The following is a 23,662-nucleotide window of genomic DNA, read 5'->3' as shown; positions in this document are numbered from 1 at the left end:
TTTTCAGAAGATTAAGCTGATATGGAATAAACAAGAGACCAACAATCTCTTGAGAAAGTCAAGTACAAGATGATAAAAGCCTACCTGAAAGGGTAGTAGAAAAGTCAAGCTCTTGGATGTCTTATAGAAGATTGGTAATAAGCTTAATAGCTATGTGAAGTGTGAGAAAAGGAGTTAAAAGTCTACAGAGTTCCAGTTTAGCTGACTAGGAAAATAGCATTTCCAATAATGAATAAATAAGCATGTAGGGAAAGGAGTTTGGTGAGAGAGAATGTAAAAAAGAAATGTATGTGTAATGACTAGTAGTATCTGGCCCTGGAGGCACTCCATAAATTGAGAGTTGATTCTCCCTGTGATAACATGTTTGTTAATTTGTCAAATGAACTTATTACAGAATTCTCTAAAATAGCAAACCCCTCTATAATTTTGAAATAACTAATTTTAATCAGCATGTTAGATACACAACCTCAGTATTTAAAGCAAGAGAGCATAGATATTTATTTCATTTTAGCTTTCAATCATCAACTCTATAAGTAATTACTGTGTTTCAGTTACTGTTCTGGATGCTAGGGATACATCAGTTGAGCAAAAGCTGCCTTAAATCAATATCCCTAAGATTATATTTAAACCAGGCTTATTTGTCCTTTTTAGCCACATCAGACAGTCTTTAAGAACGTTCAGTAAATAATGCCTGATTTAAGTTGGTATATTTATTGTTTTAACAATTCACAGTAATTATTTATTACATGCGTATTTTTTGTAGTTAAAGTATACCTTGAATTTGTAGTTCTAAATATTTTTTGTGTTTATGTGTTAATAATTTGAAATTTTAAACTTTTAAGAGAATATTTATGTTCCATAAAGAGATTTTCATAAATAAAATCCTAAAATGCTGTTAAATTTAAAAGCATGCTTTCAAGTTATACTTTAGGAGTTTGATTTTTATTTTTTAAATAGGTTTTTAACTATGTCCTGTGTAGGTATATAGGAGAGAAGTAGAAGAAAATGGGATTGTTCTTGATCCTTTGAAAGCTACCCATGCAGTTAAAGGAGTTACAGGACACGAGGTCTGCAATTACTTCTGGAATGTCGACGTTCGCAATGATTGGGAAAGTAAGCTGCTATTATTAATATATTTTAATATAATTACTATTTTTAATATAATATCAAATCTAACCTGGTCTTCTGCATATAATCTCTAGTTTACAAAGTCAATGTAGAAAATATCTGGAGAATTATATAGGGGATTGATAATGCTTTACATTTAAATAGAGCTTTTCACAGTATAAAATTCTTCTCAGTATATTACAGTATTTTATTTAATACCTCAACAGTTCCGCATAGGTAGGTAATAAAGTAAAATTCACATGGGTCAAGTGACTTGTCAAAGGCCACAGAACTAGGTAGTGGAAAAGCCAGAACTAAAATTCAGGTTTTTATTTTATCTACTTTTCTCCTGGACTGTTTTGATTCCCTGGTAAATCCTAGATGACTCCTACTATGGTTTATTTAGTTCCTTTGGTAGGGAGGTTTCCCTTAGGTAGAACATTTCGTAAACAGAGTAAACAGATACTTCAGAGGATCATAAGATGTATATCCATAGCACTACATTTGACATTCTTTTCACATAAATAGTCACCTAAATCTGGACAGAAGAGTTTATTTAGCTTCAGTAAATTAGGGATTACAGGGAGGGGTCATAGTGTCAGGGAATAATTTGTGCCTGAGTAATGCAGTAGTGATTCGAATTAAATTGATTAGAACTAAATTACTTTCTTGCTGTGGAAGCTAAATAGTAGACCAAAGAAAATATGATTTCCCAGTGATCAGGTCTCACAGCCACTATCTGTAGCCCGAATAACTAGGTATTAACTATATACTTTCAATTTGAATTTCGCCCTAGTGGGGCAGAATCCTGTTCATTTCTACCGTAATGTTCATTTATAATTGACTTTCAGTATAAGTGAATTAATCACATTCTAGGAAAAAGATACTATGTCTTTTTGACTAATATTTTCTCTCTATTTCAGCAACTATAGAAAACTTTCATGTGGTGGAAACATTAGCTGATAATGCAATCATCATTTATCAAACGCACAAGGTAAAATATCTCTTTGACTCAAAAGGATTCCACTGTAGTTAAACTGAGACATAGACATTGTCTAATCTAAAGTAAAATTTGACAGAAAAGATCTAAGGATTTTATTAATAATTCAGGAATGCAAATATTTTTCTATCATCTAGTCTTTCTCTCTCTATAGGAGATAAATTATAGTTACTCAAATATGAAAGTGAATCATAGTTTCCTATGATAACAATATTATAAGGGGAGTGGAAATTATGTTATTAGCCTGTGTTAAGACTAATAGATGTGAAAGATATCTCAAGCAGATTATCTGAAAGCAATGGGAAATTGCTGAGCATCACTGTTGAGAGGTTGGTTATATACCAGAGCACACAGAAACATGGTCATTTAAATTGGTTCCCTTTCCCTTCATTTCTTCCTCTCATAATCTAGATTTGAAATTTTAGAATTAATATTTATCTTAACTCTATTCTACTCTCTTCCTTCCCCTTTTGAAAATTTCCAAATAGTATTTCAAATAAAGAATAATGAATTAAAATTTTGGAAAGACCCCCAAAAGCAATATTGTATGTTATATAGGAAATATAATAATTCAATAAGTACTTTATTTTTCTTTTTCAAATTATTTTTTAATTGAGCTGAATATATGAAAATATTTGAGGTTTGCTCTGTATTTCTTATGCTTAGTCTTGTCACCTAATGACTGTGAGCTAGGCTTCATTTTACATGGTAGCTGCTCAAGAAATATGTAACAATGAAGATTCTATTTCAGCATCCAGAATTGCGGGGTGGATGTCTTAAGTGAAATCTAAAATTTAGGAGATGTTAAAATATCAATTACTTGCCCTGCGATTTAGAGTGAAAATAAATGGCCAATAATTTAGAATCAGAAGAATGTTACTATCTAAAGATAATTGATCCTAGAAAACAATCTGCTGCAAGTATATATTTCACTTGGCAAATAGAAGATGGAAGGGAAGATGTTATAGGTTGTATTAAGTTTATTTCTTGAAAAATAAAACTAAAAACTATTAAAATAATTATCTTATATGTAAATCTTATATGTAACAAAATTTAAATTGCAATTATAATTATTTGAGTAAACAAATTATTTTTTTCAACAAAACCCAATAATGCTCTACATCTTTCCCTTTTACTTGGCTTCTTTTATAATATGGCCTCAAATAGGGCTACAGTATTCCCTCACTTATTGCAGGTACGTTCTAGCCACCCCTGCGAAGTAGGAACCTTACATTTATTCCACACCCTTAAACCTACATAACTTTAACAACATATGTATACAGTACTGCAAAGTCCCGCGATATAGTGAAAAATCCGCGATAAATAATTAAATATATAATATTTTTTAAAATCCCACGATATAGTGAGGCCACGATACATGAACCGCAATATAGAGAGGGACTGCTGTACTCATCTCCTGATACTTAAGTCATTCGTACTCTTTAAATTTGTCTTATCATTCATCGTCCTTGTGGATTTGCATTTATTAGTTCTCACATGGCCAAATTTTCATTTATTATTGGCTTCACATACATTTCTCCAACACTACTTTTATTGGCTTCATGAAATTTTGTATCTTTAAAAGATAAACCATTTCACTTTGCAAATGATTTGTGTTGTATTGACACAACAAAGTAATTGTTGGCTCTATTTTATACTCAACAATTAGAATATCTAACTTAAAAGTACGTAGTTCCAGTTTTCTGAGACCTAGGTACTATGTTTTTCCTTGTATACCATAAAGTTCAAAGGTTCTAACTGATTTGGAATTCTTCAGAAGTGATTATGCTATCAATGGAGCAGTCTTCTTTCCTTAAAATTATAGCTTTAAAGTATATGAACAGTTTAAGCTGAGGTTTAATGCTATACTTAAAAATAGGATGTTACCAGGATCTATGGGAGGGGATAATGCGGTGTCTGTCATTGCTTAATGGGTACAGAGTTTCTGTTTGGGATGATAAAAGATTTTGGAAAGTAGATAGTGGTGATGATTACATAACATTGTGAATATAATTAATGCCACTGAATTATACACTTAAAAAATTGTTTAAATAGCAAATAACCACAATTTTTAAAAAATTAAAAATAACAGAACGTTATTCCTTTGGTATAGTTCTACAAAATCATTAACACGGTGTTCATAATTAATCCTTTGGTGGGTATTGTTAGGCACTCTTCATTTAAAATTTGATAGATTGTACCTTCAACTAAGATATTGATTTTACATTTATTTCTGTTAGTTCCATATTACATATGAATGAGAAGTAGTTTAAATCTTCAAATGATTTTTACTTCATCCACAGAGAGTGTGGCCTGCTTCTCAGCGAGATGTATTATATCTTTCTGCCATTCGAAAGATACCAGCCTTGACTGAAAATGACCCTGAAACTTGGATAGTTTGTAATTTTTCTGTGGATCATGACAGCGCTCCGGTAAGTATGCTGTATAAATGTGTATAGCTGTACAATGTAAAGCTAACTATACAATGCCGTGCAAAAGTTATAAACACATGCTACAGACACACAGATACCAGCTTTGATAATGGTTCTTAGATTCTGTGTTATGTTGGCTTCATGGAATAATATAGCCCAAATGTTACCGGAGGGATGGTAGTCGTGGCTGTGAACCTTTCAGCGGGTCCGTTTCCCTTTCCTCTTGAGGTCAAGTGAGACAGAGCTGATAGGTGCTATGTGTAGACTACTTCTCACAGTTGCCTCTCAAGCCATTACCAACTACTGGCAAAACAGGAAGAAAAATAATTTCTGGTGTCCTATCAGTTTGGCGTGTGTTATTTCTTGGTGTTTGTAAGATTTTAATGGATATTTTGATGAGTTATGGTTTTAGTTAACCTAGTGTAGTGTATTAGATCAGTAGAAATTACAAAATACTGGGTGTCTGCTATACTGGTGTTTTGTTTTTATTTTTTTGTTTTGGCAGCTGACCAATCGATGTGTCCGTGCCAAAATAAATATCGCTATGATTTGTCAGACCTTGGTAAGCCCACCAGAGGGAAACCAGGAGATTAGCAGGGACAACATTTTATGCAAGATTACATATGTAGCTAATGGTATGTATTTCAGTTGTTTGTTTTTGCTTCTTTAATGTGGGTGTTCTTAGTATGATCTACATGATAACTGATCGTTTCAACAAATCCCATCACAAATGCCATTTCAGTTTTTATTCTTTAAATAAGTAATTTTGAATTTGGAAAGATGTATATCAAAACTATTGGGAAACTTTCAATATACACATACCTGAAATTGAACCCAGAACTACTGTATCAGAATTTTTTAAGCTGGGGCTGGATAGGTAAATTTTAAAACTTTATATCAAGATTACTCTCACATATCCTTGTTTGTTTTTTCATTCCTCAACTGAGGACTTTTTTTTTTTTTTCATTGCTTTTTAAAGAGGGGGGTTTATTGAGAGGGGAAAGTAGGGAGAAAGAGTAGAAACATCGATGTGAGAGAGAAACATCAATTGGCTGCCTTTTCAAACATGCCTGAATGCAACCCAACAGGGGATCAAACCTGCAACCCAGGCGTGTGCCCTGACTGGGAATGGAACCCGCAATCTTTTCATTTGCAGGGCTATGCCCAGCCAACTGAGCCACTCCGGCCAGGGGTATCCTTGGTTTTAAGAACCATTTTATTAAATATTTACCTAAAAGAACATATGTAGAATTAGGAATGTAAGCAACAGTGGGAAAGGAAATGAGCAGTTCTTATTGTCAGGCTTGCTCATTTTCTGTATCATTGATTGGTCCCTAGTTCTTAATTAGTTGCTAGGTGGTACATTTTATATCAGCCTTCTGCTGGACAGCCCTGTTGCTTTGATTCCTTACTATACCCAGTTCCTCCCTGCAGTAGGTATTGAAGTCCATCTCATTAAATCTTCATACCTTCTTTATACAGAACCCTAACTGCTACTATATTTAAAGAGACAGTTGTGCCTGAGTAAGTTACTATTTGATGATAGTAGAGTTTGATAAATAAATCTTCCTCAAGTAACCTAAAGTCTAGCTATACTAATATTTACATATAGTTTAGGGAAGTAAGAACACTTCAGAGAGATAATAAATGCTTTCTTATTTGCTGTCTGTTCCTGGGTTAATAATAAGGATTAATAATAAAGACTTTAAGAGATGCTGATTATTTCAACATGAAGGATTTTTTAAAAGCAAAGGAATAAAGTGAGTGAATGCTTTGCATGTATTTGGAGAATTGTATCTAAATATATTTAAATTTTTCTTTTAACAGTGAACCCTGGAGGATGGGCACCAGCCTCAGTCTTAAGGGCAGTGGCAAAACGAGAGTATCCAAAGTTTCTAAAACGTTTTACTTCTTATGTCCAGGAGAAAACGGCAGGAAAACCTATTTTGTTCTAGTATTAACAGGTACTGGAAGATATATGTTATCTTTTTCTTAAACTTTTCCTAACATGGTTCTGCAGTAATTAAAATTTAGTTAACTGTTGAAAGTAGTGTCTGTGTTTTATGATGTTCCCAGATAAAGAGTTATAGTTTTTATAGCCCTAAAACTTACTTTTTAAAAATCTTTCTGCTTATGTTAAATAATCCCTCCTTATTTAAAGAAATACTAACATTATAGAACTCAAGGATTTCAGAAGTACAAATTTTCTATATCTTTTCCTCCATAGAAATTACTGTTAGGTTTGTAGTATATTTTTCCAAACTTTTGTATATAATTATATACTTACATATGTGTATTTTTGATTGTTTTTTAAAAGTTCGTTTGTACTTAATGTTTTGCAGCTTTTTTCTCTACTTAACAATATATTTTAACTGTTATTCCATATAAAGATATGAGGTGCATACACTGTCTTGTTACATTAACATCTGTTATATGAATATTGCAGAATTTATTAACTAGTCCTCATGGTAACATCTGTATTGGTTTCATATTTTTACTGTCAAGTAATGTTACATTGAACATCTTAGCGTAAGGAGCCAGAATCTTTAACTTTCTTTAAATAAGTCATATTTTAACATGATTCAGAAGTCAAATATATGAAAAGGTATATAATAAAATTTATCCCCTGCTCCCTCTTCACCTAGTTTTGTCCCCTTCCACACATACAAAAGTGTGGAACTGATATTAGTAGTTTCTTGTGTATTTTTCAAGAGATTTTTTTTAATGCCTGAAAAAGCAAATACAATTGTATTTCTCCCACATAAACTCTTGTTGTTGAAGAAAATGCTGCATACTATGCACGCCATTCTACATCTTGTTTTTGTGCTCTATTATCTTGAAGGTCTTCATTTATTGGTAGGGAGCGTCTTTGTTCTTTTTTTAAGGCTAGACAGTATCTCATTGTATGGATGTACATAATTTATCTAACCTCCATTTGTAAATATTAAAGTTGTTTTCATTTTTTTGTTAGAACGAACAGTATTACAAGTATATCCATACGTCATTTGGCACTTGCAAGGTTATATGTGGGATAAATTACTTGATGTGACACTGCTGGCGCTCTGGAGGGTTCGTGTGTTTGTAATTCAGGTGTTGCCCTCCATCGAGGTCACAGTAATTCACCATCTCAGCAGCAGTAATGCACTGGAGTGCCCGTTTCCCTTACCCTGTCACACAGTGTGTTAAATGGGGCTTTGTGATTTTTTCCAACTTGATGGGTAAAAAAAGTACTCTCACTATGTAGTTTTAATTACATTTCTCTTATTATAAATGAGTTTGAACATTTTTTGGTCCATTGGAGAACATTTGTATAATTCTGTTTTCATGAACTCTCAGTATGTTAACATTTGAATTTTTTAATAGATATTGTATTGCCAAAGTATAATTTATAGGCAGTAAGTATATATGAACATCCTCTCATTCTTACCTACGTTGAATGTTAAATCGTTGGCTGAGAAATTTATATTCTTGAGTCAATTTTTTTAGATAAAAATAATATAGTCAATAATCATATGGTGTTTTTAATTAAATTTGGTCTCTGGTGGTATCTATAGTACATCTTAAAAAAAAATTTATTGTCAGATGCTAACACAAGGTTTATTGAATTGATGTCCAGATACTTAGTTTTTCCCAGGAAATAAGTGACCTGAAAGTGTTAGGTTCTGGCCTTATTGATCTGAATGCTCAGTGTTTGGGGATATAGCCTGAACTTTATCTCTCTCTTCAGGCATAAATGCGTTACATAAATGCACAATTTTTAGAATATTTTGTGCTTTAGAATTGTTATGGCTAGATCTAAACACATAATTTCTTATTGATTCTGTCTCTGCACTGTATATGTCAAACCATAGTCCTAATGCCACACAATGGCAGCAAGCTTGTTACCTTGCTTAGCTGGGTGTCTCTTCTAACAAACTTAACATTTCTAAAAAGTTTCTATTTGCTCTAACCAAGACCAAGTGTGCAGCTCTATCTGCTTTCTCTCTTCTTCACCTCTACCCTCAGCCTTGCTAAACAGGACAGAAAAAATAACCATGTATTAAGCAGAAAGGATCGGAATACAGTTATATACATATAGAACATGCTCTCAACTATGTTTGAGAAAAGAATAATTTTCCTAAACATTTGAAATATACATACTAACATATTACTAGCATTTGCCTCTATAAACTGTTGTATTTGGGACATTGTTGTATGGACTGACCCTGTGTGTGTGTGTGTGTAGGCAGGTAGGTAGACACTTTCTTCTTTAGTGGACCTAGGAGGATAGCGGTTGAATCCTTTGAAGAAAAAAATTTACCTCAGAGGAGGGAGGTAGCATTGTTTGTGGGCCTCGGTGTATGGATGTAAAGATAGAAATGAAAAGACTCACTGGTTAAAACTTAGCTCTGGCCTTGAGTCCAGCTTGAGCTTCTTTCTGACAAAGAACCAAATTCAAACCTTATACATGTAAAGAAAATCATTGTTCCCCTAAAGTAATATTTGTTTCATAATAATTTTGAAAGTTATATGTATGAAGTGGATTCTAGCATTGAAACCTTAGGAAAGCTAATATTCTTAATTTCAGTGATGGAGAAATCATAACTTTTAATAGTCATTATGATATTTAGAGACCTCCCATAAAATTAACATTGTTCAAAGATATTAAAAACTCATAGTCAGAATGCTTAAACACATTTGACAATGCCTGAGCATGTTTGTTTTTTACTTTAAGGCAGACCTCTTTTCCATAGCCTGAGTAAAATTCTTGAAAAATTGTATAGCACAATTTTTATTGAAGACTAAGAAGGAAATGCTAGTGTGGGGAGTACAAATCCAGAGACCATTGGTTAATTCCCTCTGCTTACCTGTAGCACGTTAGCCTTTTAAATTTTTTCTAACTTTCAAAGACTCCTTATACCTTCTATTTCTTCTGATGTGATAATTTTGTATTCTTAAAGTTGAAAATTTTTTAAAGATAAATTTCAGTAGAGAATCTGTGCATTCCATGAATTCAGGGGGTGGGGGTAATCTGTTTTGTAATCTTGCAGCTGTTAGTAATAATATATTGCTGGATTTTTAATGTGTCATGTTCTTTCCTACAGTGGCTAAAGCAAGGCTGTGTGACATTCCATGTTGGAGGAAAAACTTCTTTAAAAAATTGAATGCTCTAAGCTGGAACATAGGATCTATAGCCTTGTCTGTGGCCCAGCACCTTGGCCTTGTGTACATAAATGAAGAAGTACTGCAATAGCAAAGCTGAACATCTAACACTAGCTGTCTCCTGCTAGATATCCACGCTCAGCATATAATTATAAATACATGTAAAGTTACATGTACATGGCTATATTTTTATTTGCTTGCTTCTAGAAAAGAAAGAAAATCAACTTTGAATCACAACTAGAAATTGATGCTTTAATTTTTGGAAACTTTTTCAGAACTTTTAATTTAGTGTGGTCCAGCCCAAGATCCTCAGTTGTATCAGGTTTTGTGCACAAAAGCAAAGCACAGAAGCTGAATGCACACGAGGCATGTGCTTTCTGTGCACTGCTACCTGGGTGGGGGGTCTTTCTTCAGGCCTACAGCTGAATCTGCGGCCAGGATTTTTTGAGCTTTTTTGCTTTGTATAATCATAGAATTCATTGCTGCTGATTTCTGTAATGATTCATGTTGTCATGTAAAGTGTCTCTTAATAACTGAGGGCTGTCAATAACCTGTGATGTTTTTGTTTTTTCTGTAGTCTTACTCCCATGAAGAACTTTGGTTCTGATGGAGAAAGAAGGAAAAGCTTTATTTTTTTTCCCCCAGATATCTTTATATTTCCTGTGTTTTAGTTGTGTACTGTTGTGCTACAACTTTCTTTTTAGTTTGTTAGAAACACAATTTGGCATTTCCTAAATTGGTTCTGCCTGCCTTCAAACAGAAACATCTATATAAATCTTGTGGTATAAACTACTTCCTGGTAAAATAGGGTAAAGTGAGCTCACATTTTTATATGAAATTTGTAAGAGGATATAGCATTATTACTTGTGAAAGCAAATCGGACTGAATTTGACATTTGAGTCAATATTTTTAGTATTCGGTAATAGGTATGTTTTTCAGCTTTTCTAATTTGGGATCGTTTAAAAGGTATGTTGCAAGATATGCATAGAAAATGTGAACAGTGCTCCTATTTGCCTCTTGATCAGAAACTTCAGCAGAGCAGTAAAGGATTCCATGTAATTCCAACTGAAATTCTTTCCTTAGTTGATAGAAGAACTTAAATGTAAAATACTTTTTCTAGTTTTATTAGTTTTAGGCCTCTGATAAAAAACCTCGAAGCATGGAGTTGAGGCAAGGAATTTTACTCATTGAAGTAGAAATGACTGCCCACTTCAAAATCTTCATTATATTTATACACAAATGTGCTTACATAAATCAGAGGCATTTTGTAGATGCTTTTCTGAGTTGTTCATCTCTGTAGAAACACAGAAATCAGATCCATTTTGTAAAGCAGAAAGTCATGTTATGTGGAACATGTCCTGTATATATTTCATACATGGTAATGGAGTCTTAATGATAATGCAAGGTGATAATTTAATGATGGGATTAGTCTGATAACTTAATATGCACAATCCTGGAAGTGAATTACTTGCATCAGATATAGTGGTATTTATTATTCTGTACAGAGAGAAAAAGACATATAAAAATATGCTTACATTACATGCACGCAGATTTCATGCTCCATAAATCTTTTCTATTTTTTAATTTACTTTTCTCTCAATGATGTGCATGGAATATGCCTTATAGAAAAATGCTGTTCATAATTTGACTATGTGGAAAAGTGCCTATGGTGGTAATGCTAGTAAGGCAAATAAGAAAAATTATCATATCAGTTTACTACATCACCATTAACATTTTATATTGTGATGTTTAAAAAAAGAAAAGTTTATACCTCAAATGTGTATTTTATTTTACAATCAGCTGGGGGCTAGGGTGTGGGAGTATGGGAGGGTTAGGGAGGGGAAGGTATATTCACCATAGACGCTGATGGGAATCTTAAAAAAAATTCGATATGCCCACTATAAATATTTCTCTTGACATTTTTTTCTGGTAACTCATGAAAATAGACAAGTAACTCTTTCATAACTAAATTGGATAGCTTTATTTTACAAAGGTATGGGAAGTTTACAAAGCAGTATCTAAATCTAATTATCATTTGTTGCATTTGCACTAAATGTTAATGATAAACTTTTGCAATTCTGTAAATAAAATGATTACACTAAAATATTTGTATTAAAAAAGAAAAAAGATACACTTTACCATTAGGTGATTGCACTGGTACTTCACTAGAGTTAATCCTGTCCAACCAGATATAGACATTAGTAGGAGAATGTGAAAAGAATCTTAAAGTGGTCGGATTTTGGAGAGGTACTAGTCCTTTAGACAGTATTCAGACCCTCTAGAATTATTGCCATATGGCGAATTCCTACATACTCTGAATATACATGATTTTTTCATCTACAGTTATTTCCTACTTCTCTCCCCAAAGCCAAGGGAAAAAAAAGTAACTTTTTACTCTTTTCTACTCAGTTATCCTTTTGTACTGCAATAGAAACTTTAAAAATATTAGTGATGAGTGGTTTTGTTCCCTGAGTGAGAGCACACTGTTTTAGTTAGAATTCAGGACTGTGACTCCTGATTTCAAGGGGGGGCTGATCCTAGCAGCTCTTGGTTTGGGGTTACCAGACATAGGGGCAGCCAGAGCAAGGAGAGGGCTGGCTGGGAGAGGTGTAAGAATACAAAATAAAAGAAAGAGAGGAATGGGTTTCCCATTTGTTTGGCTGCATCCACTAATTTGTACACCTATACAACATCAGTGTCAATTGCTATTGAGCAATTTTTAGTTGGGGTGAGCTGGTTCTCGTGAAATTGTGCTGGTTATCTTTAAGCTTATCAGTTGTTTGTCCAATTAAACACTTTCACCAGTATTTAGTCCAAGTTGTACAGATGATGTATTTGGATTATTGTTAATGTTCATCTACAAACTCAAAACATAATCATTTTAAAGTACATTGGGAGTGTATAGAGTGTAACTATTCTATAATAGCTTTATGATCCTGATGATGTTTTTCAAAAATAATGAAGTTGGATCTTCCATGTTACAATCACAAAGTTAAAACCAGTATTTAAAAGTGGAAAAGTATTAAAATATTATGGATAAATGTGATTGTTTGATTGTTTTTCTTAACCTCGAGATACTGCCCTATATAATTCTCTGAGTAGTTAAGAGCTTGAAATACTCCAGTTCAGTGTTCTTCTACCTGTAGGTTGTAACTCAGTTAGTGATCAAGAAAACTATTAATGAGTTGTGACCTGATTCTTTTTTAAAGGCAAAACAGAACAGAATGGAATAATCAAGTATATACAGTGTAATAAAGATAAATATTCTGTGAATTTTTTCGTGTGTGTGTGTGTGTGGTGGGTTACAATTTAAAATGAATTTCTTACTATGTGTCATGGTCCAAAAGTTTTTCTTTTAATCACTAGAGAGCAAAACCATATGCAATTGAGCGTTTCTAAAGTGAAAGCACAGTGCCAGTGAATCATCCACACTAATAAATTTAACTACATGAATTTAGCTATGAGTAAATCATCTCTGTTACTTAAATAATATGACCAATGCCACTCGTTACATTCAGAGAATTTATGCCCAAGAACAACTGTGATATGGGAAGTGTGGATTGCAGTTAATTCAGTGTGTTCCTCCATAGTTCTGTCGAAAGACACGGAGCTTATTTCTTTCCTAGTATTCAGAGATACACACTAACTATCCAAGCAATATGACCCTAAACACAAACCAACTACTTAATCTGGTGGCATGGTGGAGAAAATAATCTGGCTGTTGTGTTGAATTTATTGACGACAAATTATGTGGTCCCCATGACACACCTTAAAGGAGTTTTTCAAGAGTGATTTAACTATATGCAGTTTTCGTCTTAGGCTTGACTTGTAAATAAAACCTGCAAATAGGTGTAGCTATTTGCTAACTAGCTAACTAGCTATTTCAAATGGAGTTGCTTTTATAGTATCTTCCAGATTTTGTTGCCATTGTTTGAACTAGATTGCAGCAGGACTCATATTTTTGGCATTGGCATTATCTATCTACCCATCTAAACATTTTCTATAACCCATGTATGTATACTTTGAATAGCCTTAAACAAATATCTTAAACTACTTTATTTGGCCTCTTTGTTCCCTTCCACAGAATTCTGAGCGTTTAGTACTAGAACAGATCTGAAAGGTCTTTGAAGTTACCAGAAGATGCCCAACCAAGACTTTCTTATCACCCATTATTTGTTGAGGTGTTGAATGAGGATGTCTCCCTTAGGTGTAACACACCATGCCTGCATTTTATCTAACTGTTCTCCTTACAACACTGCGGGGGGGTGGGGGCTTGGGGTGGGGGGTGGTGCATGGTAGTGGTATTACCACACTATTTTACAGGTGAAACAGACCAGGGTTCTAGGCCTACTAAGTCTAAATTCTTTCTGTTAAACTGCTACTTTTTAACATCTTTATGTATTTAATATCTAGAATATATTGTTTGATGGACTAAAAAGCTGGCATGCTTGAGGCACTTTTGAGGTACGGATCTTTTTTTTAAGTATATTTTATTATGTTGTTACAGTAGTCCCAATTTTTTCCCCCTTTGGTCCCCTCTGCCCAGTACCCCCCCTTCCCCCAGCAATCCAATCCCCTTAGTTCATGTCCATGGGTCGTGCATATAAGTTCTTTGGCTTCACCCTTTCTTATATTATTCTTAACTTCCCCCTGTCTATTTTGTACCAACCAATTACGCTTCTTGATCCCTGCACCATTTCCCCATTTCTCCCCCTTCCCCCTCCCAGCTAATAGTCCTCCAAATGATCCCATACCTATGATTCTGTTCCTATTCTGGTTTGCTTAGTTGGATTTTGTTTTTATTTTTTAGATTCAGTTGTTGATAGTTGTGAGTTTGTTGTCATATTAGTCCCTTTAACATTTCAGACAAGAACGGCTTGGTGATGATGAACTCCTTTAGCTTTACCTTGCCTGGGAAGCACTTCATCTGCCCTTCCATTCTAAATGGTAACTTTGCTGGATAGAGTAATATTGGTTGTAGGTCCTTGCTTTTCATCACTTTGAATACTTCTTGCCAGTCCCTTCTTGCCTGCAAAGTTTCTTAGAGAAATCTGCTGAAAGTCTTATAGGCACCCCTTTGTAGGCAACTCTCAGCTTTTCTCTTGCTGCTTTTAAGATTCTCTCTTTACCTCTCACCTTTGACATTTTAATTATGTGTCTTGGTGTGGTCCTCTTTGGGTCCAACTTGTTTGGGACTCTGTGCTTCCTGGAGTTGTATGTCTGTTTCCTTCACCAAATTTGGGACGTTTTCCTTCATCTTTTCACACAAGCTTTCAATTTCTTGCTCTTCCTTCTCCTTCTGGCACCCCTATGATTCGGATGTTGGTACGTTTAAAGTTGTCCCAGAGGATCCTAAGCGTCTCATTTTTTTCAATTTTTGTTTCGTCATTCTGTACTGGTTGACAGTTGTTTTTTTGTTTTTTTTTTTTCCTTATGTTCCAAATCATTGATTTGAGCCTTGGTTCCTTCCCTTCACCATTGGTTTTGTGTGGATTTTCCATCGTTTCACTTAGCATAGCCTTCACTTCTCTTATGCGTTTGCCATACTTAAGCATATCTGTGAAGCCTGTGAGCATCTTTATCACCAGTGTTTGGAATTCTGCATCTGTTAGGTTGTCTATCTCCTTGTCTGTGAGGTTGCCTATCTTCTCGTCGCTTAGTTCTCCCACTGGAAAATGATTCGTTCCCTCTTTTGGGCCAGAGTTCTTTGTCTCCTCATCTTGACAGGCTCCAGCGTTTGTATGCCTATGTCTTAGGCAGCGCTGTCGCACCTGTTACGTTTAAGGGGCGGAGCCTTAGGTATTCATCAATTTAGAGTGACCGATTTCACCATGTTGTGACACTGTATGTGGGGGAGGAATCCAAGAGGGAACAATGCCGCTTGATCAGAACTTGCCCCTTTTCCAGGCACTTCTCCCACTTTCGTATAGGGGTGGGGCCTCTCTAGCTGTTCCCTGGCTGTCGATCCCAGAGCGGGTGGGTCTTGGACGTTCTAGGACCGTGGGGGCCCTTTAACCAAGCGGACTCTGCTGAGAGACCAGTAGCTTCTTCCTCTGCCCCAACCCACACTGATTTGCACAGTCAGAAGCAATGAGGCTTGATTTTCCTTGGCACTGAAACCATGAGCTGTGCAGTCTGGTCAGGAGCTGGGAACGCTCCCCAGGTGTCCCTCCCCACTTTTTAAAACGTGTGACTGTGCTTTCCGCTGGCCTGTTGCTGCTGCTGCTGCTGCCACCACACTGTGTCCTTTCCGTTCCTCCTACCTGTCTGGATGAGTATTTCTTTATATCTCTGTTTGTTGGACTTCCATGCAGCTCGATTTTCTGGAACTTCTAGTTGTCTCTAGTTTTGCAGTAGTTGTATTCCTTCTTAGTTGTGGAGCAAGACCCACATGTCTGTCTAGGTCTCCATCTTGGCCGGAAGTCTCAAGGTATAGGTCTTAACACCACATTCTTCAGTATTGGCTTCTCAAAACCCCAAATACTGTACCTGTGTCAAAATCCCACCAGATACATAAATTTTATTTTACAGGTTAAATTGGACCATTCTTTGAAGCCTTAACTGCCCTCCTGTCTTCTAGCTTGGAGGGATGAAAGGGAATTCAGTCATAAAACAGCAGTACAAACAAGCCCAAGAAGGCTTTTTTACCTTGGATTTTTAAATCCAAGAAAAAGTGTCAACATAACTTCACTGTGTTGTGAGCCTGCTGCTGCAAAATGACCACTAAATTAGCTTACTAAAACAACCTTTGGATCCACAACTGGGAAGAGTATTGTGGTTGTTTTGTTTTGTTTTGTTTTGTTTTGTTTTAAGTATATTTTATCGATTACGTTGTTATAGTAGTTCCAGTTTTTTCCCCTTTGCTCCCATCTGCCCAGTACCCCGCTTCCCTCCAGCAATCCCACCCCTCTTAGTTCATGTCCATGGGTTATGCATATAAGTTCTTTGGCTTCACCATTTCCACTCTGGGTCCAACTTGCCCGGGACTCTCCGTGCTTCTCAGACCTGTATGTCCATCTCCTTCGCAAAATTTGTTAAGTTTTTCTCATTTTTTTTCAATTTTTGCATCCTCATTTTGTACTGGTTGACTGTTTTTTTTCTTCCTTCTGTTCCAAATCATTGATTTGAAACCCGGTTTCTTTCCCTTCACCATTGGTTTTGTGTGGATATTCCTTCATTTCACTTAGCATAGCCTTCACTTCTTTTCTTATGCGTTTGCCATACTCAAGCATATCTGTCAAGACTGTGAGCATCTTTATCACCAGTGTTTTGAATTCTTCATCTGTTAGGTTGGCTGTCTCCTCATATGTTAGGTTGGCTATCTCCTCGTAGCTTAGTTCTTCCACTTGAACCTTGATCTCTTCCCCCTTTTGGGCCATGCTTCTCTTGTCTCCTCATTCTGACAGGCTCCTGTGTTTATTTACCTCCGCGTCCCAGGTAGAGCTGTCGCTCCTGTTACGTTGTAAGGAGCGGAGCCTTAGGGATTTTTCGGTATAGAGCGACATGTTTCAGTATGTTGTGGCCCTGTATGTGAGGGAGGGATCCGAGAGGGAACAATGCCGCCTGCCCAGCACTCGCCCCTTTTCCAGGCACCTCTCCCACTTCTGCACCGGACTGGTGCCCCTCTGGCTGCTGCCCTGGCCTTCGTTCTCAGAGTGGGTGGGTCTGTGAATGTTCTAGGACCATGGGGGCTGTTTAAACAAGTGGGCTCTGCTGAGACCAGCAGTTTCAGCCTCCACCCCAACCCCCACTGGTCTGCACAGTCAGAAGCAATGAGGCTTGATTTTCCCCAGTGCTGGGACTGTGGGCTGTGAGGTCCAGTCCTCACTGGGAATGCTCCCCAAGTGTCCCTCCTGACTTTTTAAAACGTGTGACTACACTTTCTTCTGGCCTGCTGCTGCCATCGCTGCTGCCACCACTGCTGCTGCTGCTGCCATCACACCGTGTCCTCTCCGCCCCGGCTCCACCCCTTCTACCTCTCTGGATAAGTATTTATTTATATTTTTGTTTACTGGACTTCCATTTAGTTTGATTTTTTGGAACTTCAGGTTGTTTCTAGTTTTGAGGTAGTTGTATTTCTTCTTAGTTGTGGAGGGACCAGAGAAGGAAAACTCTGACTCCAAAAAACCTCCGCTGCCTTGCGGCATACCTCTTCAGGGGAAAGGCTAAGGGAGTAAACCCCGACAGAAAATCCGGAGCCGGAGTCCCTAAGGCGGTTTGATGTTGTAGTCAACACCGGCAACTCCTGCGGCGCACCTGAAGCCAAGCTGTATTGACTCCGTCTTTCCCTTGGACCCTTCAGCTGCGAAGAGAGGGGGGGTCTGCTGCATGGGCAACAGCAGACCCTCCATATCACCCTGCCCAGGCTCTGTAGCTTCAGCTTCACTGGAGAGGACACTCCAGCGTCATCGCAAGATGTCGATTCAACACGGGAGGAGACAGATACCGTGTCACTCCCGAGTCGGACTGCACAGCCATTTTCGGCGGTGCAGATAGACTCTTAAGAAGCTACACCATCGTCTCTCGAGACGGACGGCTGCCGATAGATAGATGTGGAGGGAGACGCAGCATGTCTGTCTACACCTCCATCTTGGCCGGAAGTCCCCGTATTGTGGTCCTTTTTGTTTACTATTCCTTGGCTTTGGGAGGCTAAGTGGTAGCTGGGTTCGGCAGTAGGGAATCTGGCAGCTAAATTAAGCCGTCAACATCCAAACCATTTTAGCATATGGATGATGGATAGCACTAATTCTACAGCACTCAGAACAATTTTCACAGCAAGTATTTACCTAGCACCTTCTACTTGCCTGCCGTGCAGTGTTCCAGGATTGTGAATATAGCAATAAACAGACCAATCTGGCCTACGTTATATTTGTCATGACCAAGCTATTTAGAAATGTATCTAAACAAAGAGGAAACAGGTTTTGAGATCAGGAACTTAGACTAGGGGTACTTTGAACTATAGACTAAGCCACATTTGAAATGTACAAAATTTTATTTTTCTTGACTCAGCTGTGTTCTCAAAATAAATAGGAAATTAGTTGTTGCTGTGTTTAACGCTCTGGGCATTTGTGTCAGTAGCATGAAATTAATTGGTAAGCTATTCTATGCTGATTATTCTATTTAATCTAAAACTATCCAATAGTTTTTTCTGTTATTTCTAAGTATATTTCTCTCCATGTTCCAGAGTACCACATATTGATCATATCAAAAGAGAATGACACAAGCAGCCCTGGCTGGTGTGGCTCAGTGGATTGAGCACTGGCCTGTCAACCAAGGGGTTGCTGGTTTGGTTCCCAGTCAGGGCACATGCCTGGGTTGTGAGCTGGGTCCCCAGTTGGGGTTGTGTGAGAGGCAACCACACATTGTTGTTTCTCTCCCTCTCTTTCTCTCTCCCTTCCCCTCTCTTCAATGAAATAAAAACTATATAAATACAATATTTTTTAAAAAAGAATGACACAAGCAGAAAGACCAAGAGTTTTTCTGGCTGACTGAACAGCTTTCATCTTGCCAAGTCATTTCTTTTTACTTTGTTAATCTTTTTTTTTAATTGTTGTAACTATTACAGATATCCCTATTTCCCCCCCTCCTCCCAATCCCTGCTCCCCCTTTCCTCTGGCCATCAACACACTGTTGTCTGTGTCTGTGGGTTATGTATATATGTTCTTTAGCTAATCCCTTCCCCTTCTTTCCTCCAGTCCCCTGCCCCCTGCCCCCTGCCCCTCTGACAGCTGTCAGTCTAGTCTGTTCCATGTAGCCATGCCTCTGTTTCAAAAATCACCAAGTCATTTCAATGTCTAAATCTCCTATAACGTAATACAAAGTCACCTACCATGGTGACATCACAGAGTTGTTTGGAGAAGAGTGAGATAATGTATTTAAAACGCTTTGAAAACTTGAAAGCACTATGTGACTATAAGGATTTAGTCCACCACAGGTATGTGTTAGGTGCTGACTTTTGAGTGCTAGAGATGAAAATGAATAAGACAGGAATTATTACCAGAAGGATGCAAGCATGTTGGGGCTTTGAGCCTGAACTAAGTTCCTTGGCTTTGAGCTGAAAGGGGCAGAGGGTTGTTTTTTTATTTTTATTTTTTAAAGATTTTATTTTCAGAGAGAGGGGAAGGAATGGAGAAAGAGGAAAAGAAACATCGAAGTGTGAGACAAACATCAGTTGGTTGCCTCATGTGCCCTGACCAGGAATTGAACCAGCAACCCTTCAGATCACAGGCCGGTGCTCAATCTACTGAGCCAACTAACCAGAGATAGAGGGTTTTTAACTTCAATAGGAAGGTACCTATTTGACAACAGAAGGAACAAATGGAAGAGGGTAGGGCTGTCCAGGAATGATTTGTTAATTTCAAAAGGATGAGATCCAGGAAGAGGGACATTATCTTCTTTTCCCCTAGGACTTAATCTTTAGAAAGAGATCTGAATCTCCCAGCCAAATGTTCAAAGAATTGTAAAGCGAATGCTGTGACAGCCCGCAGGGCTACAAAGAGTTAAGTGGTTAGCTGTGCAGTTCCTGAAGAGGCAGGATGAAAAGCTAGGCAACTGGCTAAGCAACTCTGCGCAGAACCCCTAAGATGCTGTGTGGAAGGTATCAGTCTGTTCCCTAAACTGAATAACCAAGAGATGCTTATTGCAACCACTAGAAAAATGATTCATCTTTGAATGGAATGATTCTGTGTGTGTGTGTGTGTGTGCGCAAATAAATGTAACATTTCATAAAGTATGTAGAGCTAGGCAAGGCCAAAGTAGCCAGCTACCCAACTATCTCATTTTACAAATAAGGAAATTGAGATAAATAGACATGACATGAACAACCTGAGGCCTCACAGGTCTGGATTTCCAGCTTCCTCAACCCTGCCATCATCTCATTTTAAATGACTGTTCTTTTCTGTTCGGGATAAGTCATAATTATATTTATTGTTAGCCATTCAACAACATTGAGTACCTTTAAATTTAAGGTACTGTACTAAGTTAACAAGAAAAGACATGGTTTCCGTCTTGAAGAGACCTCAATCTAGAGGAAAATGTTGGCAAGGTCTACCACTGGCGTACAGAAACATAGTTTTTATTTGTTTATATCTTTTTAAATTTTTTTCTAGTTAAACAATGGTTTTATTGCTTGAGTCCAGACATTTTATGCAATCAGGGCAGAGGCTGTGGATGACTCGTATTTCCAATTGGGAGGGAGGACTCGTTTGATCTTATAATATCGAGCCAACCAATGGATACAGCTCTCAATCAGAATCAGACAGAATTTAGCACCCTTATCTTTTCTGTTCCTCTCAAGATGCTTTTGAACAGCAACAGCTTTTTTACTTAAATGGTAGAGATCCTCAGGAAGATCTGGAGCAAGTCCTTTGGAATTAGGAATTCTCAAGATTGTATTGCCTGTCACAAAACGCACTTGTGCAATGCCATGTGAATCTCTCAGGATCACACCGATTTGTGAGGGAGTCAGGCTCTTCTTGGCCAGTTTGTAGATCTGCTCCGTCACGTCGTCAGATGTCAGTTTCAGCCAGGTGGGGACGCTGCGGTGGTAGGGCAGAGCTGACTGGGACAGGCTCTTCCCTGGAGCATGCGTGATTCATGACGGCAGAGTACAGACAGCGAGAAGAGCTATATTTTTATATTTGTTCTTTTGTTTGACAATATACATAAGTCAATGTCGTCGTCGTCGGCAGCCGTCCGTCTCGAGAGACGATGGTGTAGCTTCTTCAGAGTCTATCTGCACCGCCAAGAATGGCTGTGCAGTCCGACTCGGGAGTGACATGGTATCTGTCTCCTCCCGTGTTGAATCGACATCTTGCGATGACGCTGAAGCTACAGAGCCTGGGCAGGGTAATATGGAGGGTCTGCTGTTGCCCATGCAGCAGACCCCCCCTCTCTTCGCAGCTGAAGGGTCCAAGGGAAAGACGGAGTCGATACAGCTTGGGTTCAGGTGCGCCGCAGGAGTTGCCGGTGTTGACTACAACGTCAAACCGCCTTAGGGACTCCGGCTCCGGATTTTCTGTCGGGGTTTACTCCCTTAGCCTTTCCCCTGAAGAGGTATGCCGCAAGGCAGCGGAGGTTTTTTGGAGTCAGAGTTTTCCTTCTCTGAATAAGTCAATGTAAACTATCAAGAAATACATTTATTGGAGGTGTATGCCCAAAAGTTTTTTCTGATGGGGTGTTCAAGGTTTGGATCCTATTGGGCTGTGTAGGTTCTGTCCTAAGCAAGTTCAAGATGGTCCTTTCCCCAAGAGTGTTGCAATGATTCTGGCTACACTGGCAAGCCAACTTGAAGCTTTGACTACTTTCCAAGGTTGTGCAGTGTGAGAGCACCCAGACCTGTCGAAGGTGCCATGGCCAGAGATCAGTGGGCTGTTCCATACAGATCTGAGTCTATTTTGTTTTAAGAGCAATAAAAGTTTAAGAATGAGGTAGGGCGCTCAGATTATCCCTTATATCAGAAGACTGATGGTTTCATTAGCCCTTTGAGGCTACAGCCAAAGTCCAGATAGTGACATAGGCAGAGGTAGAGGCTCCCACCCAATCTTCAGGCTGAGAGCTGTAAGCTTCACCCATCACACATCTTAACACTAACAGTGTTCTGGACTCGCCTTATTGTGTCCAACTCTTCTAACATAATCCCAGCTGAGTTTAGAGTGGAGACAGAATTGGTCCCTCAACCATCCCCTACAATTCAAATTTCAAGTGACAGGAAAGCAAAGGAATTCCAGTCAACACAGGCTAGATGTCTGTGGGACATTCATTCTATTCACTGAAGATATGAAAACCTTTAAGTGTTGTTTGGTGGGTTGGGGTTGGGGCTAGTCATAGGGGGAGCCCAGGGAGACACTGAATCCAAGTAACATACTTTCTAGGTATTAACTCTCTAGGATTCTTTTTTTTTTTTTTTTAATTTATTTTTTAGAGAGAGGGGGAGGGTGAGAAGAAGAGAAACATGGATTGGTTGACTCTCACATGCCCCCGACCAGAGACCTGGCCCGCAACACAGGCATGTGCCTGACCAGGAATCAAAGCGCAGCCTTTCAGTTTGAAGGCCTGCGCCCAATCCACTAAGCCACACTAGCCAGGGCTTATCTCTAGTTCTTAACAACTAACATTTGATCTCTCCATGGTGTTTTCCAACTGTGTGCTTCTGAATAAACTTGATTTCCTAATGCTATTCATTCATTAATAACAGGCAGCTCAGACTGAAATCCACAACTGTTAGAACAGCAGCAGCAGCAGTGACAGAACTGCCCGAGTCCTGCCCCACCCCAGACCAAGGGAAGTAGACACCCTGGGCACAGTGCAGCAATCTGTTTTGACAAGTTTTCCGAGTGAGACACACTCAAGTTGGAGAAGCCCTGAATCAATAGATTCTCTTGTGTTCTATCTTTACACTCCAGCTGTGAGCACAAGGCTCTCTTCTAGTGGCCTTGGGGAGGAACTCTGACCCTGATACAAGAGTGGCCGTTTCTCCCTCAGCTCTCAGAATGGTTCAGGAGGAAAAGGGGGCATGTAGGAAGCGTGTTCCACTACAGTGAAAGAAGGAATCTTACATAACTGTATATTAAGTCATTTGCCATCTTCTCCTGGTTTCCACAGTAGAGGTTATCCATTAATTATCTTTGCTAACTTCACAAAGTTTATTATTAATCTAGTCTTGGCCAGGATAGAGAAACAGTGGTTTTGAAAATATTTTTCTATAGTGAATTTACTGCTAGTTCACCTTCTATATACAGTGGATTTGTATTGATGCTTTGCAGCTCTGCGTCCTCTTGTTTGAGCTTATACCCTTCAACAACATGAGATGTTTCCTTTCGATTTCTCTATCCTCTCCTAAAGAGGAAAAGTCCTGTCCTACCACATGCACCTCACTGTTCACGAAATCAAACCAAGCAGAAAAGGAGGTAAAAATCTTTCACTGTTGCCCTTGCAACTTGCTCCACTCTGGAGGTGGACAAGCACACAAGTGATCGTGTCA

At 37.9% G+C, this 23,662-nt stretch overlaps 1 protein-coding gene and 1 pseudogene across 4 annotated transcripts in view; one reads left to right on the top strand and one right to left on the bottom strand.

Annotated features, from left to right (window-relative positions):
* The window catches only part of CERT1 (ceramide transporter 1), a 94,577-nt gene extending 81,623 nt beyond the window's left edge, over positions 1-12,954 (top strand). For 3 of the 4 annotated variants that reach the window (XM_090276394.1, XM_090276393.1, XM_090276392.1), the window contains 6 exons: positions 981-1,113; positions 2,031-2,101; positions 4,411-4,539; positions 5,045-5,174; positions 6,367-6,503; positions 9,624-9,683. In XM_090276394.1, coding sequence (XP_090132520.1) covers positions 981-1,113; positions 2,031-2,101; positions 4,411-4,539; positions 5,045-5,174; positions 6,367-6,494 — 591 coding nt within the window. In that variant the 3' untranslated portion in view covers positions 6,495-6,503; positions 9,624-9,683. Of the gene's footprint in view, positions 1-980; positions 1,114-2,030; positions 2,102-4,410; positions 4,540-5,044; positions 5,175-6,366; positions 6,504-9,623 lie in introns of all 4 variants that reach the window. The other variant, XM_090276395.1, reaches the window with a different exon arrangement.
* A 7,738-nt stretch (positions 12,955-20,692) lies between these two features.
* On the bottom strand, positions 20,693-21,274 carry LOC150008534 (small ribosomal subunit protein uS15 pseudogene; annotated as a pseudogene).
* Positions 21,275-23,662: the final 2,388 nt, after the last annotated feature.

Source organism: Furipterus horrens, unplaced genomic scaffold, assembly GCF_987537825.1.
Source record: "Furipterus horrens unplaced genomic scaffold, mFurHor1.1.pri manual_scaffold_5, whole genome shotgun sequence".
NCBI lineage: Eukaryota > Metazoa > Chordata > Mammalia > Chiroptera > Furipteridae > Furipterus > Furipterus horrens.
This window is presented reverse-complemented; position numbering and strand designations above follow the sequence as displayed.